We start from the raw sequence: 15,904 nt of genomic DNA, 5'->3' as shown, positions 1-15,904 counted from the left end.
TAAAAACATCGATACTATTCACTTCAACCACTCCCTGTGGTAGCGAGTTCCACATTCTCACCACTCTCTGGGTAAAGAAGTTCCTTCTGAATTCCCTATTGGATTTCTTGGTGCCTATCTTATATTGATGGCCTCTAGTTTTGCTTTCCCCCCCCCCCCCCACAAACAGGTGGAAACATTATCTCTCCATCCACTCTATCAAAACCGTTCATAATTTTAAAGACCTCTATTAGGTCACCCCTCAGCCTTTTTTCAAGAGAAAAGAGACCCTGTTCATCCTTTCCTGATATGTATACCCACGCATTTCTGATATCATCCTTGTCAATCTTCACTGCACCCTCTCCAGTGCCTCTATATCCTTTTGATAATATGGCAACCAGAACTGTACGCCATTCTCCAAGTGTGGTCTAACCAAGGTTCGATACAGGTTTAGCATAACTTCCCTACTTTTCAATTCTATCCTTGTAGAAATAAACACTAGTGCTTGGTTTGCATTTTTTATGGACTTGCTAACCTGTGGTGCAACTTTGTGTTTTGTGTATTTGTACTCCTAGATCCCTTTGTTCCTCTTCCCCACCTAGACTCGCACCCTCCAAGTGATAAGTGACCTCCCTATTCTTCCTACCAAAATGTAATACCTCACATTTATGTATTGAACTTCATTTGCCAATTATTTGCCCATTCTGCAAGTTTATTAATGTCCTCCTGTAATTTGTTGCAGTCCTCTTCAGTATTGACCATCTCCCCCCCCCCCCCCCCCAAATTTGGTATCATCCACAAATTTAGAAATTGTGTTTTTGGTTCCCAAGTCTAAATCGTTAATGTAAATTGTGAACAGCAGTGGTCCCAGCACTGATCCTTGTGCAACACCACTACCCACCTTCTCCACTGTGAATAGCTATCCTTTACTCCCACTCTCTGCTTTGTCTTGAAGCCAGCAATCTATCCATTCTTCTACTTGTCCTGACTCCGCATTCTCTGACCTTTTTCATCAGTCTATTATGGGGTACCTTATCGAAGGCCTTTTGAAAATCTAGATAAATTACATCTACTGCATTACCCTTGTCTACTCTCTGTTAGCTCTTCAAAAAATTCAGTAAGGTTGGTCAAGCAAGATTTTCCCTTTTGAAATCCATGCTGACTATTCATTATTATACTTTTCGTTTCTAGATGTTCTTATATTTTCTACTTTAGTAAGGATCCCATTATTTTTCCTACCACCAATATTAAGCTGACTGGTCTATAATTCCCTGGACATGTTCTATCCCCCTTTTTAAATATAGGTATTATATTATGTTAGCTATCCACCAGTCCTCTGGCACTACACCTTTTTCTAACGAATTATTAAATATGTGCAGTAATGCCTCTGCTATCTCTTCCCTAGGGTTTCAATTAATTTACAATTTTTAATAGAATTGGGAGAAATTTTCCACAGAAAATTATCTGTGTTGGTTAGAGTACATAATGGTATCACAACAACCAGTACTCCATGGCCAACCATCAACATATAAAACTGGCTACCTACTCAAAAGGTTTTCCCAATATCAAAGCAAATGCATTTTTGAAGTTTCCCAAAGCCAATTTCCCCTCAATTAATCAAGCAGATTTCAACAGAAAATGCAAACTTATAATGAAGTATGTGGGGAAAAGCAAAGAGTAAGTTGGCATGACGCAGTGTATTTATGACCTAGCAGGCACAAAGTATTCAATGATGAATATAAAGATGTCTTACCCTTCTTTTTGTTTCTTAAAGAGACACCATACTCCAAAAGCGAAGGCAAGCAAAGCGATGAGAACAGCACAAATAATTCCTTAAAAATACACAAGATATGCAATGGTTGAAACAAGAAAAGCAATCCCACAGTACACTTAAAATGCAAATTATTCAAGTAGAACAACCTCATAGTGACCGACCTCATCAACCTGTAATATTTTCTAGAATCTGAAGCAGTTTAACTTCTAAATGCTGTAATCCTGAATTCTCATTGATTTTGGTTTACTTCTAGTGAACCACAATCTTTCTAAAATGCATTTAATAAAGATAAACATGAAAAATGTGCACTGTTTCCACATCCTTAGATTGTTCACTGTATTAATGAACATGTGGATACCAAAATTAAATCAGCATGGGTTAAAATGTCCTCCATTCCTTAATCATAGAGTCAGAGATGATGATAATTCGGCCCATTGTGCCTGTGCCGGCTCTGAAGGAGCTATCCAATTAGTCCCACTCCCCTGCCCTTTCCCCATAGCCTGCAAATTTTAAGTATTTATCCATTTCCCTTTGAAAGTTATTATTGAATCTACTTCCCTCACCCTTTCAGACAGTGTATTCCAGATCATAACAACACACTGTGTACAAAAATTGCTCCTCATCTCGCCTCTGGTTCTTTTGCCAATCACCTTAAATCTGTGTCCTCTGGTTACCGACCTGCCACTGGAAACAGTTCTTCCTTATTTACTCTATTAAAACCATTCATGATTTTGAACACCTCTATCAAATCTGCCCTTAATCTTCTCTGCACCAAGGAGAACAACCCCAGCTTCTCTCGTCTCTCAACGTAACTGAAGTCCCGCATCCCTGGTACAATTCTAGTAAACCTCGAAACACACCCGAAACATTAACTCCTCTCTCCACAGGCGCTGTCTGACCGGAGTGCTTCCAGCATTTTCTGCTATTGTTTTAGATTTACAGCAGCTACAATTTTCTGCAAATATTTATTATATACTTCTAGCTTCAACATTTGCAATTCCATTTTAATCTGTAATTCTCATTTACAATCATACTCCAAAGTTTTCAGCTATCAGTATGTACTTCAAAAAATGTAGACTGATGAAGTTTGTAAATCTGAAGCGTGCATTACTTACCAACAATTTTTCCGATCTCGTCTTCAAATCCATTCGGTTCAAGGGATATAAAAAAAAAGCAACATTTTAAGTAGACCATAAAAAAAATTCCCAGTCATCTAATGTATGTAATATTAAGCAGATAAATCCTTTAATCACAAGGTTCCCTCCTGTTAGTGGATAAGCTTTTATTCCTCAAGCATGCCAGGTAGAACTGTCCATACTTCCATCAGTTGGAAGGGGTTGCTACGCTGTCTGCTTTCAGCCTTTACTGAATACTACAGGTATTAATTTTGTTCCCATGTACAAGCCCAACCAGTCACGACCTAGCAAGGCAAAATAAGTACATTCTGATCCTATAAGATCATTAATGTTCAAGACACAATAATCTCTGCCTACTAAATTCCTCTGTGCTCATCAGTGGAGGTAGCAGACTTCACCAGTCCTCCAACCTGCCTGTAAAGCGCTTTGGGAAGTCCTGAGGTCATGAAAGATGCAGTAGAAATACAAGACTTTCTTCAGACACAGAGACGGAGGGGGGCGGCAACCACACGGGATATAATGAAAGCTTTTAATATACAGAAAACATTAATTCAGAGCAGGATTTCAAAGTATGCCAGAATACTAGAAAACACAGACACAGGTTAACAGTAAAGTTCAAAACAGATGCCAGGAGGGGCTCATTTAAGAATAAGTGATCAACACTTAAGTTAGCTGTAGGATGGAGGCTAAAACATTGGACTCATTCAAGGAACAGTTAGATTAGATTGTCATTTTGGGGTAGTTGGCAGGCAATAACTTTTGCTCTATTCTGATGGATGATTTAAGATGGGTTAAAGGGCCTTCCTTATCTATAACAATCTTGTGAACTTAAAACGTTAAGAATATAATCAAAGGAAAACAACAAATACTGAAAATCTAAAGTTAGAAAACACTAGAAAAATACATCAATCAGCAATCTGAAAGAAAAAGACTGGCTAATATTTCAAGTGGTCTCTTTCATTAGAAATGTGAACAAAGTGTGTCAGAGATTCCTTTAATAGTACCCTTTTTTCTGCATGATCTACACTGCACAATCGCAGACCAGCTGTGCACTGAACATAAAAAACATAGGGTTATTACCACCTCTATATTAATAACTACTGCTTCTTGGATGTTTAGATGTGCAACCTAGAGTACTCAGTTAAGTTCTAGGAATATACTTACTAGTAGGAGCAGCAGTAGGAGGAATTTTAGTAGCTGTATGTGGAGAGGAAAAAATAAATTACTCACCGACTATTAACATATAAAACACCACTTCCCAAAACACGAGATGTACGTAAAGGAAATAAGAAAATGAAATCGACAGCCAACAAGCTGAAAAGGATGTTCAAATGCTAGTGTTTAAGATGATACAGACACTCCACCTTTAAATAGCATATTTTTGTCAAAGTAGTAACATTTTATTTATAGTTCACGTATTTCATTAATTTCTGAACACAGCATACCTACAGGAGAATTCTATACTGATGAGTTGGCAGATAAGTTTCCTGACTTCTCTAGGAGACAGCCTTTGATTTATATTGTGCCACATGTATACTTTGTAGTGGACTGATTTCTCAATTACTGTGAAGGAGAAATCAGCAGACTAGTGAGATGCATATGCGAGAAGAAGCAGATGAATCAAAGGTTAAACTGGATTTTTAAGCTTAAGGCGTGAGAAAGCTCATGCACCCAATATTGTATTAAAACTCTTCTAGTGCAGCACTGTGAGCAGCATGTTTAGAGAAAACAGTTAGGTGAAAAATTGTTTAATTTCCTTCCTGCTCTCTCTCTCTTCCCCTCCCCACCCAGTTTTTATTCTCTCCTAAAGGTGTGGACTCCTGATGAGTACCAGGGTGTGCGCTGCCCTTTGATATCTTGCCCAAGTTACCATTTTTCACATGGAAGCATGTGATTGTAAACCAGCAGTATCAATGTCAGGGCAGACCAGCCAAACCCCATCAGGATATCCACACACATGCAGCTTCAACAGGATGATTAGAAAATTGATCCTCGGCTGATTTCCCCCCCCCCCCTCCCTAACCTGGAAGTATTTAAGCCAATTATAGCACTCTCAAACTGGCTCCCCAATGGAAATCAGCTAACTGAGCCCAGACTTGCAATCCTTCTGATCCATATGCCTTAGTACTATATCAGATGGTACCTTTACTCATCAATGGGAAACTGTCTGCAGAATCCTCTCTAGGGTGCTGTGCTTAATGAACTAGTGAACCAGATACAGAACAGACCAGTGATCTGTATAAAAATAGATTCTCATCAATTGCCTTATGAAACTGTTTTCCTATCTAGTTTATTTAGCCAGTATGTCAGAAATAAAATGCTTAAGTCACACCTACAAGGAATGGTTCGAAGGTTATCGTTTACTTAGGTTTAGGTTGCGTCCATAACGGCCACCCACACTTATTAGCTAGATTGGAGCCTTGCATTAACTGTGCTATTCAGCTTTTATCTGTAGTTACTTATGTTGATCAATACCATCTCTATTACTGCAAAGGGTGTACTTGTTACTGCTTTCAAAGAAGTTAGCATATCAGAACTTATGTAATCCCTATGTTACAGAATTTTTCCAAGTACAGACTATTTGAAATAACATACCAGTGTTAGTAATGCTAATTATCAGAGGACTTAATCCCAGACACTGATTAACTTGTGTGTAATATGGTGATAAACGGTAGGGGAAAAATTAATGTGCAAATATCAATCTTATGGGACATGAGTTGTTTTGAAATAACTGCATCATCTTTATTTATATAGCTTACCAAGACTGCTTGCTATTGTATTGATGACAAGGTTTTTGACTGTTTGCCAGTGTCAAACAGTCCTATAAAATTCTGTATTCCTCGCATCCCATTTTGTTTTGTTACCTCTTGATTGTATTATTATACTTTCAAACTTAGTTCTTTTAGCAAGTATTCTGAAATAAAGCCTTAGTAAGACAACAGTTGAAGTACTGTGTGCAGTTTTGGGCTCCACACAATAGAAAGGTTGTTGAGGCAATAGAAACGGCACAGCACAGATTCACTGGGATGCTGCCTGGTATGAGAAAATGCAAATATGAAAAAAGACGAACAATTGGGGCTGATTTTGTTAGAACCGAGGGGATTGTGGGGTGATTTCAAAGAGGTGTTTAAATTATGAAAGGATGACACAGGATGATTAGAAACAAACTATTGTCTAAGGCGGAGGGGTCTAAAATGAGGGGACATAGATACAAGATTACATTGAAGGAGATTTGAGACAAAATACTTACCAGCTGTTGTAGCAGCAGTTACTGTACAGGGGAAAAGAAAAGAAATTCAAATGAATCATATGGACAATGTTAACATAAAATAATGCTTCTCAAAACACGTGGTGTACGTAAAAGGAAAGGACAGGCTAGTATACGCTAGTAAGTCAATGCAATATACTTACCAGCTGTAGTAGCTGCAGCTCCTACATGTTGGACAGGAAAAAAATTCAACTGACTGATTAGCAGTCTTACCATAAAACTGTGCTTCTCAAAGAATGTGGTGTGCATAAAGGAAATGGCATGGCAGGAGTATACCATTAAGAGCAAGCAATATATTTACTAACTGTTACTGTACTTGAGAAAAATATCACTAATTTGTAGGTACAGGTGTCTCAGATTTTATGCTGTTGCATTCAGTTTATAAAAGTGTACAAGTGTGCATCACAATTTCTGTAACAGCAATTGCAGGACATAAGGTTCGTTTTGTTGCAAAGCATTGACAGTAGTTATTTATTTATATAGTTTACCAAGACTGCTACCGTATTGATGACAAGGGCCCTAAATTTGTGCTCGGAGGCTTCCCACGGGCAGATGCCTCTGACCATTAAAAAATCTACGCATTTACCTGGTGGTCCAGGAGGTATGGAGGCTTGCGATCCTGGGCCTCCGGGTACGAGTGGGCAGAGGCCCACGCGGTTCGTAAGCGCCCCTGGGATCACGTGGGCCAGCCCAACCAATAAAAGAAGGGAATCCCCATTCATACTTATGGGAGTTCCATTTGTGCGGAACTCCCATAAGTATGAATGGGGATCACTTGTACCGAACAAATGAAATCAATTTTAAAAATTACATATTTAAAATTAATTAAAATGCATTTTAATTAAATATTTTAAATAAAATTTAATTTTTTGAAAAAATAATTATGTTTTAACGGGGCTAAAAATAAACTTACCTTATTGGACAAGGCTTTTAATGTATAAATGAGTGATGAGATTTTAAAAATAGAAAAATAAAATGTTATGCTGGTAAAAGTAGGCCTTACGCCGGCTTTTAACAGGCCTAAGAATATCACAGGCATTCAGCGGGCGGAAGTTGGGCAAATAGCGCAATTCTCCACCCGCAGAGGCCCATCTCCCGGGGATGCGGAGGACCCGTCAAGAAGATTTTTGACAGATCGCAAGTTCCGGGTTTTAGCGCATGCGCTTCACATGCCTAAACCCGGAACTTGTGCGGCCCCTACAGGCGCGGGCGCACCTCGTACACACCCGTAGGGGTCGCAAAATACGGCCCAATGTTTTTGACTGTTCAAAACAATCCTATAAAATTCTGTATTTTCTCAGTGGCACACATCCCATTTTTATTTTGTTACCTCTTGATTGTACTGTTAGACCTTCAAACTTAGTTCTTTTAGTAAGTATTCTAAAATAAAGCCTTAGTAAGACCACAGTTGAAGTAGTGTGTGCAGTTTTGGGCTCCACACAATAGAAAGGTTGTTGAGGCAATAGAAACGGTACAGCACAGATTCACTGGAATGTTGCCTGGTATGAGGAAATGCAAATAGGAAGAGAGACTGGAACAATTGGGGCTGTTTTTGTTAGAACCGAGGGGATTGTGGGGTGATTTCATAGAGGTGTTTAAAATTATGAAAGGATGACACAGGATGAATAGAAACAAACTATTTTCTATGGCCGAGGGGTCTAAAATGAGGGGACATAGATACAACATTACATTGAAGGAGATTTGAGACAAGGAGCAGGAGAAACTTTTTTTTTTTTTTTTTTTTTTAAAATACAAAGTTGTGAAGCTGTGCAACGTTCTCCTGGAGTTAGATGTGGTCTTTGCTTCAATTACTAAGAATAGATTAGAAAGCTGGTATAAAGCTAAATGGGAACAGGGCAAGCACATGGAACTAGGACTACTGCTCATATGGAGGATGAACACCAACCGTTTGGTTGGGCCAAACAGCCATTTCTATGCAATTCTGTGACAGTCAAGAACATAGCATAAAGTTAATGCAGTATACTTACTAGCTGTTGTAGCAGCAGTTACTGTACAGGGGACAAGAAAAGAAATTCAAATGAATCATATGGACAGCGTAATGTGTATGGAAAAGGAAAGGACAGTCTAGTATACACTATTAAGTCAAAGCAAGATACTTACAAGCTGTAGTAGCTGCAGCTCCTATACGTTGGACAGAAAAAAAAATTCAACTGATAAACAGTCTTACCATAAAACTGTGCTTCTCAAAGAATGTGGTGTGCATAAAGGAAATGACAGGAGTATGCCATTAAGAGCGAGCAATATATTTACTAACTGTTACTGTACTTGAGTGAAAAAAATTACTAAACTCAAGATCAACTGTTGGCAAAAAATTATTTTTTAAAGTAAGTAGTGTAGCCAATACACTATTTAGCACTTCTTGTGTTCTCTCAGATAATCTCCATTGATGGACTTACGAGAATTAGACTTTTCCTTTGGTGATCGTTGGCATGAAAGTTTGAGAACAGTTGCTATAAAATATGATCAAGTATTTTATGCATAAATATGCCTGACTCCAATTATCCTTCAAAATCTGCCTGTCATGAACAGAGATCCTTGGAGAATTAACTCCATATCAGCACAGGAGTTATAACTGTTGTCCCAACATGGTTAAAATCAGATACTCAGTCACTTGCTTTTTCTTTCATTAGTAAAACTGAGGTGTCGCATTCAGTAACCCTGCACATAATGCCTCTGATTTCGATAGGCATCATGCTGTTGCACCAGCACCCTTACTTTGAAGGCAGACATGCCAAATTCCATGCACACCTGCCCTTCTGCTGGTGGCCATGTCCTGTGAAGCCTGTACTAAAAGGGAACAGTGGTGTAGTGGTAATGTCACTGGGCTAGTAATCCAGATCCAAGCTCTGCAGTCCTGTCACATCCAGTCGTGAATGGTGGTGGACCATTAAACAACTAACTGGAGGAGGAGGCTCCATGAATATCTCCATCCTCAATCATGGTGGAGCCCAGCACGCGAGTGCAAAAGACAAGGCTGAAGCGTTTGCAACTATCTTCAGCCAGAAGTGCCGAGTGGATGATCCATATTGGCCTACTCCCGAGGTCGCCACCATCACAGAAGCCAGTCTTCGGCCAATTCGATTCATTCCACGTAATATTAGGAAACGGTTGAGCACACTGGATACAGCAAAGGCTATGGGCCCCGACAACATCCCAGCTATCGTGCTGAAGGCTTGTGCTCCAGAACTAGCTGTGCCTCTAGCCAACCTGTCCCAGTACAGCTACAACACTGGCATCTATCTGACAATGTGGAAAACTGCCCAAGTTATGTCCTGTCCACAAAAAGCAGGACAAATCCTGCTCCTGACCTCATTACAGCCTTGGTCCAAACATGGACAAAGGAGCTGAATTCCAGAGGCGAGGCGAGAGTGACTGCCCTTGACATCAAGGCGGCATTTGACCCAGTGTGGCATCAAGGAGCCCTAGTAAAACTGAAGTCAATGGGAGTCAGGGGGAAAACACTCCGCTGGCTCGAGTCATACCTAGCACAAAGTAAGATGGTTGTGGTGATTGAAGGTCAATCATCACAGCCACAGGACATCGCTGCAGGTGTTCCTCAGGGCAGTGTCCTAGACCCAACCATCTTCAGCTGCTTCATCAATGACCTTCCCTCCAACATAAGGTCAGAAATGGGGATGTTCGCTGATGACTGTAGTGTTCAGCACCATTCACAACTGTTCAGATAATGAAGCAGTCCATGCCCGCACGCAACAAGACCTGGATGACATTCAGGCTTGCGCTGATAAGTGGCAGGTAACATTCGCACCACAGAAGTGCCAGGCAATGACCACCTCCAACAAGTGAGTCTAACCACCTCCCCTTGACATTCAATGGCATTACCATCGTCGAATCCCCCACCATCAACATCCTGGGGGGTCACCATTAACCAGAAACTTAACTGGACCAGCCACATAAATACTGTGGCAACAAGAGCAGGTCAGAGGCTAGGCATTCTGTGGAGAGTGTCTCACCTCTCGTCTCCCCAAAGCCTTGCCAGCGACATCCAGATCCCATAAGCGAATAAAAAAAAATATGCCAACTAGCTTTCAGCCTGTAGAAACGCGAGTTATAAGCTCAACGGTGGCAATGAGCTACCATTTGTAGGTACAGGTGGGTTTTTTTCTTCGTTTTTGTGGGATGCGGGCGTCGCTGGCAAGGCCAGCATTTATTGCCCATCCCTAATTTCCCGAGAAGGTGGTGGTGAGCTGCCTTCTTGAACCACTGCAGTCCGTGTGGTGAAGGTACTCCCACAGTGCTGTTAGGGAGGGAGTTCCAGGATTTTGACCCAGCGACGATGAAGGATCAGCAAAATACTTCTAAGTCAGGATGGTGTGTGACTTGGAGGGGAACTTGGAGGTGGTGGTGTTCCCATGCGCCTGCTGCCCTTGTCCTTCTAGGTGGAAGAGGTTGCGGGTTTGGGAGGTGCTGCCGAAGAAGCCTTGGGGAGTTGCTGCAGTGCATCTTGTAGATGGTACACACTGCAGCCACAGTACGCCAGTGGTGGAGGGAGTGAATGTTTAAAATGGTGAATGGGGTGCCAAGCATGCGGGCTGCTTTGTCCTGGATGCCTCAGACTTTATGCTGTTGCTTTCAGTTTATAAAAAAGTGTACAAGTGTGCATCACAATATCCGTAATCGCAATTGCAGGACATAAGGTTCCTTTTGTCGCAAAGCATTGACAGTAGTTATTTATTTATATAGTTTACCAAGACTGCTACTGTATTGATGACAAGGGCCCTAAATTTGTGCTCGGAGGCTTCCCACGGGCGGATGCCTCTGACCTGTAAAAAATCTACGCATCTACCTGGTGGTCCAGGAGGTATGCGATCCGGAGCCTATCCGGGTACATGCGGGCAGAGGCCTACGTATCCCAGGGGTGCATGCGATTCGTAAGCACCCCTGGGATCACGGGGCAGGCCCAACAAATAAACAAACTGAACTCCCATAAGCATGAATGGGGATCACTTGTACACATGAAATACATTTTTAAAAATTACATACTTACAATTAATTAAAATGCATTTTAATTAAATATTTTAAACGAAGACAATGTTTTGTAAAAAATTGTCTTAATGGGCTAAAAATAAACTTACCTTATTGGACAGGGTTTTTAATGTATAAATGAGTGATAACATTTTATTTTTCTATTTTTTAAAACTTTTATGCTGGTAAAAGTAGGCCTTACGCCTGCTTTTACCAGGCTAAGAATTTCATAGGCATTCAGCGGGCGGAAGTTGGGCAAATAGCGCAACTCTCCACCCGCAGAGGCCCATCTCCCGGGGATGCGGAAGGTCTGTTAAGAAGATTCCTCATACACACCCATAGGGGTCGCAAAATACGGCCCAATGTTTTTGACTGTTTGCCAGCGTCAAAACAAACCTATAAAATTCTGCATTTTTTCAGTGGCACACATCCCATTTTTATTTTGTTACCTCTTGATTGTACTGTTATACCTTCAAACTTAGTTCTTTTAGTAAGTATTCTAAAATAAAGCCTTAGCAAGACCACAGTTGAAGTACTGTGTGCAGTTTTAGGCTCCACACAATAGAAAGATTGTTAAGGCAATAGAAACGGTACAGCGCAGTTTCACTGGGTTGCTGCCTGGTATGAGGAAATGCAAATAGGAAAAAAGACTGGAACAATTGGGGTATAAAAAGAGATTGCAGCGTGATTTCATAGCGTTGTTTAAAACTATCAAAGGACAACACAAGATAGACAGAAACAAACTGTTTCCTATGGTTGAGGGGTCTAAAATGAGGGGACATAGATACAAGATTAAATTTAAGGAGATACGAGTCAGAGAGCAGGAGAAACTTTTTTTTTAATACAATGTTGTGAGGCTGTGTAATGTACTCTTGGAGTTAGTAATTGAAACGAAGGCCATTTCGAAGAATAGATTAGAAAGGTGACATTAAGCGATATGGGAACAGGGTTACCGCATGCTACACTGCAGTTTTACGAATGAGAACTAGAACTAGGACTACTGCACATATGGAGGATAAACATCAACAGTTTGGCTGGGCCAAACAAACAGTTTCTACGTAATTTTGTGACGTCAAGGGTACGCCATTAAGTCAATGCAATATATTTACCAGCTGTTGTTGTAGCAGTTACTATTCAGGGGACAAGGAAAAAATATTCAAATGAATCATATGGACAGTGTTACCATAAAATAATGCTTCTCAAAACATGTGGTGTACATAAAAGGAAAGGGCAGTCTAGAGTATGCTAGTAAGTCAATGCAATATACTTACCAGCTGTAGTAGCTGCAGCTCCTATATGTTGGACCAAAAAAAATAATTAAACTGACAGATCAGCAGTGTTACTAGTGTAAAAGAATGTGATGTGCATAAAGGAAAGGACATTCTGGAGTATGCCATTAAGTCAGAGCAATATATTTACTGTTGCAGTACAAGTGAGAAAAATATTACTCAAGTCAAAAGATTAACTTTTACTTTAAAAACATTTTTTTTTGCTTAAGTAGTGTAGGCAATACACAACTTAGCACTTCTTTTATGTTCTCTCAGATAACCTCCATCAGTGGACTTACTGGTGCCAGAATCTACAGCTAATGGGATGCAAGGGTGAGAATTTGTTTTGGTGATAGTTGGCCTGAAAGTTTGAGAACAGTTACTACTGAGACAACAACGAGCTTAGGGCCTTGGCAACTGAACGCACAGCCGCCAATGGCGGAGCAATTATAACAGCAAGAGGCCAGAATTGGAGGAGCGCAGATATCTTGGAGGATTGTAGGGCTGGAGGAAGTTAGAGATAGGGAGGGGTGAGGCCATGGAGGGATTTGAAAACAACGATGAGTATTAAAAAAAAGAGGCATTGCTCAACTGGGAGCCAATTTAGCTCAGCGAGTAGAAATGCCAGTTATATGCTCAATGGTGGCAATGAACTACCATTTGTTGGTCTGTCTTTATGTTGTTGCACACCGTTATAAACTGAATACATCCCAATTGCCTTAATTGCAATTGCAGGACAATGTTCTTTTTGTTGCAACTGGTTTACAGTAGTTTTGAATTCCAGGTCATTTGGCTTCATCAGCAATGAGGGACATTCTCCTTAATTGTCATACAAGTGGCAAGCTTCTACCCACCAACTCAACATGTGTGAGAGAAAAGGGCATGTGCTGTGTGCATTTGTGACTACAAACATGATGGACCTCGTTTTAAAGCGTGACCAATATTTCTGTCGCTCATTAGGTCACAAGTACTAAACTTTAATTTTTAGAACTGTTAATTGGAGCGAAGAGGAACAAGAAAGCCCATGTCAACTAGGAAATATCCACATCAAAAAATATTGTTTTAACAGACTTATTTCTGTGCTCAAATTTGAAATGGTTACTCACTTAATTTGCAAGTAGGTGGTGGTGGCTCGAATACGTTATTCTCACTGCATACAATGACACTGTTGCCAACCATTTCATAATGATCATTACAGCTGTAGGTGATCGACTCCTGATATTTGTACGTGGGTCCAAATCCTGATACGATTCGGATATATGCAGACACTTCAGGACGCCGGCATTCAACAACTGACGAGAACAATGCATTGGTCTTCATTAGATAGCTTATACTCATGATACTGGCAAAAAGCTCATCGAAACTGCTATTCAGCCTTGCTGCCTTCATGATAATGAGCTAAACATAAAAACTGTAACGGTTCTAAAGGCCAAGAGAATCTCCTTTAGAATTATGCAGAGTGAAATAGAACAAAAAATCTTCTAAACTAAATAAAACAATGAAAAATAAGAAAAGATCACTTAGTATTCTAGTCACCCTATTGTTTGACTCCACAACTTTACCCAGTAGATTATTCCAAACATTTATCATTTAATTAAAAACATTTTAATAAGATCTGTAGTTATTTTCCACTAACTTCAATTTATGTCCTCCTGTCTTACAGGCTTGAAGCAATAGTCTAGATTGACCTTATCTATACCATGTAATACTTCATATACACCTCCTTGATTCTATTCTCTAAACTGCATAATTTAAACTTCTCTAATCTTCACTCAAATCTTATCCCTTTTACACTTGGATCATACATGCTGCTTTTCGCTGCACCCTCTCCAATCCATGTACATCTCTAAGTGTGACAAACACAAATACAAACTACGCTCGAAGTGTGGTCAGTCAGTGCATTGCAACCTCAAACTTATATCCCACTATTTAAGCTCACTAACTCAATAGATTTTTTTTTTTTTTTTTTTTTTAAATTGCTACTCCACAAACATCAACATTGATGTCAACAAGTTTACTGCCACTGTCAGGTCCCTTTCAAAGTCTCCCTGTGCTGATAATCTTTCTACTTTCTCCCAGTGTGCATTACATTTCATTTATCTGTCATTTCTCAATTTGCACAACTAATGCAAATCCTTCTTTAAAACATTAACTGCATACTCCGTTCCTACTGCACTGTTTATTTTAGTGTCTGGCCCAAAATATTTGCCTGTCTTCAGTCCAAATAAATCTTTCACACCAATTCAAAATCCTCTAGGATATTTGTTGTATTGCAATAATCAGATAAGTCAGAATTGGCAGTGGTCAGCTTAATGAATGACATTTTAAAGAATTATCACAGCTTTCACAAAATAGAGTCAGAAGTGAAATCAGCAAAGTTGTCCAGCATTACATGTTTTACAAAAGCTAATACTTGTGAAAGCAAAAATGTGTATCAGATGTAATTGTTCTTGCACCACACAGGTTACCAACTGAAAACAAAACTACTGCCATTTCTCCTCTGCTGTAGGATCATAAGGCTTTGAGAAGATGACGAGTCTTAACAAGACAGTGTACTTCAATTTCATCTGCATAATAGATTTTATTTTGGATGTGAAAGATGAACCAATCAGGAAGTAGTGTGAGAACTTGGGTTCCTCTACACAGTATTGTGTCAATGCAAACCAAAATTGCCAAACCTAGCTAAAAAACTGGAAGAGGATGTGGGGGAAAAACTGGCCCAAATTCAAGTCTGGACTAATGGTAGGGATGAAAGTCCTGCCTGTGATATGCAAGGATTTTACATTAGTTCAAACAGGCATTTAAGCGAATTCCTAGTGAACACAGGTTGCAGCATGACAACCTTACTCAGGGAAACCATAAGGATGATTGGTTGGGCAGTGAAGGAGATCATCACTGAAGTTGGGACACAGCAAAGAGAGCTTTATACCATATATGGTCCTTGAATACTGGACACAAGCCCATCATGAAAAAAACACGAGGTGAAAAAACAGAAATGGGTCCCATTCCCTAGTGCTGGTATTAATCATTTAAACGGGAAAACAAAAATGTTAAGAGTATATTGTACCTTATGCCTCTGAAAGGTAGTATTTGTTAGGAACTGATCAAGAACACTACCCCAGCTGGTACCTAGTACAACTATAACACATCCTACCTGGGGAATTGGGTCAGACTGCAGAAGAGTGGGAACATGGAATTTCTGGCACAGTAACAAGAGCATACTTGAAACTGAAGTTGCTTTTTAATAACCAGCTGAGGGGAAATGATTGATCAGGAACTTTGCCAACTTTAAATTGAGAAAGCTTGGTTCTGTTCTACATGTTTATTCATGCCTACTCCCAGGCACAGGATTAAGTGGGAAAAGGAAGGCTCGAGTATTAAAGCTTGGAGGAAGTCTTTGTACTCAAAAGTAAGATTAAAACCAAGGCATTATGTAAAAAATCCCAAATATAGAGAAAGCAAGTTTAAATTCCCC

The 15,904-nt window shown here is 39.9% G+C and overlaps 1 protein-coding gene across 12 annotated transcripts in view; it reads right to left on the bottom strand.

Moving 5' to 3' along the window:
• LOC147105177 (membrane cofactor protein-like) overlaps window positions 1-15,904 on the bottom strand; it is a 50,516-nt gene that overhangs the window by 12,661 nt on the left and 21,951 nt on the right. For 2 of the 12 annotated variants that reach the window (XM_086011284.1, XM_086011295.1), the window contains exons 6-15: window positions 13,536-13,721; window positions 12,433-12,453; window positions 12,271-12,291; window positions 8,279-8,299; window positions 8,146-8,166; window positions 6,301-6,321; window positions 6,140-6,160; window positions 4,054-4,086; window positions 2,869-2,889; window positions 1,733-1,811 (exon numbers count right to left, since the gene is read on the bottom strand). In XM_086011284.1, coding sequence (XP_085867410.1) covers window positions 1,733-1,811; window positions 2,869-2,889; window positions 4,054-4,086; window positions 6,140-6,160; window positions 6,301-6,321; window positions 8,146-8,166; window positions 8,279-8,299; window positions 12,271-12,291; window positions 12,433-12,453; window positions 13,536-13,721 — 445 coding nt within the window. The remainder of the gene's footprint in view (window positions 1-1,732; window positions 1,812-2,868; window positions 2,890-4,053; window positions 4,087-6,139; window positions 6,161-6,300; window positions 6,322-8,145; window positions 8,167-8,278; window positions 8,300-12,270; window positions 12,292-12,432; window positions 12,454-13,535; window positions 13,722-15,904) is intronic. The other 10 variants (XM_086011287.1, XM_086011286.1, XM_086011289.1 and 7 more) reach the window with 10 other exon arrangements.

Source organism: Somniosus microcephalus, chromosome 18, assembly GCF_052327205.1.
Source record: "Somniosus microcephalus isolate GS21.2 chromosome 18, FLI_Smic_1.0, whole genome shotgun sequence".
In the NCBI taxonomy this organism is placed as follows: domain Eukaryota; kingdom Metazoa; phylum Chordata; class Chondrichthyes; order Squaliformes; family Somniosidae; genus Somniosus; species Somniosus microcephalus.
This window is presented reverse-complemented; position numbering and strand designations above follow the sequence as displayed.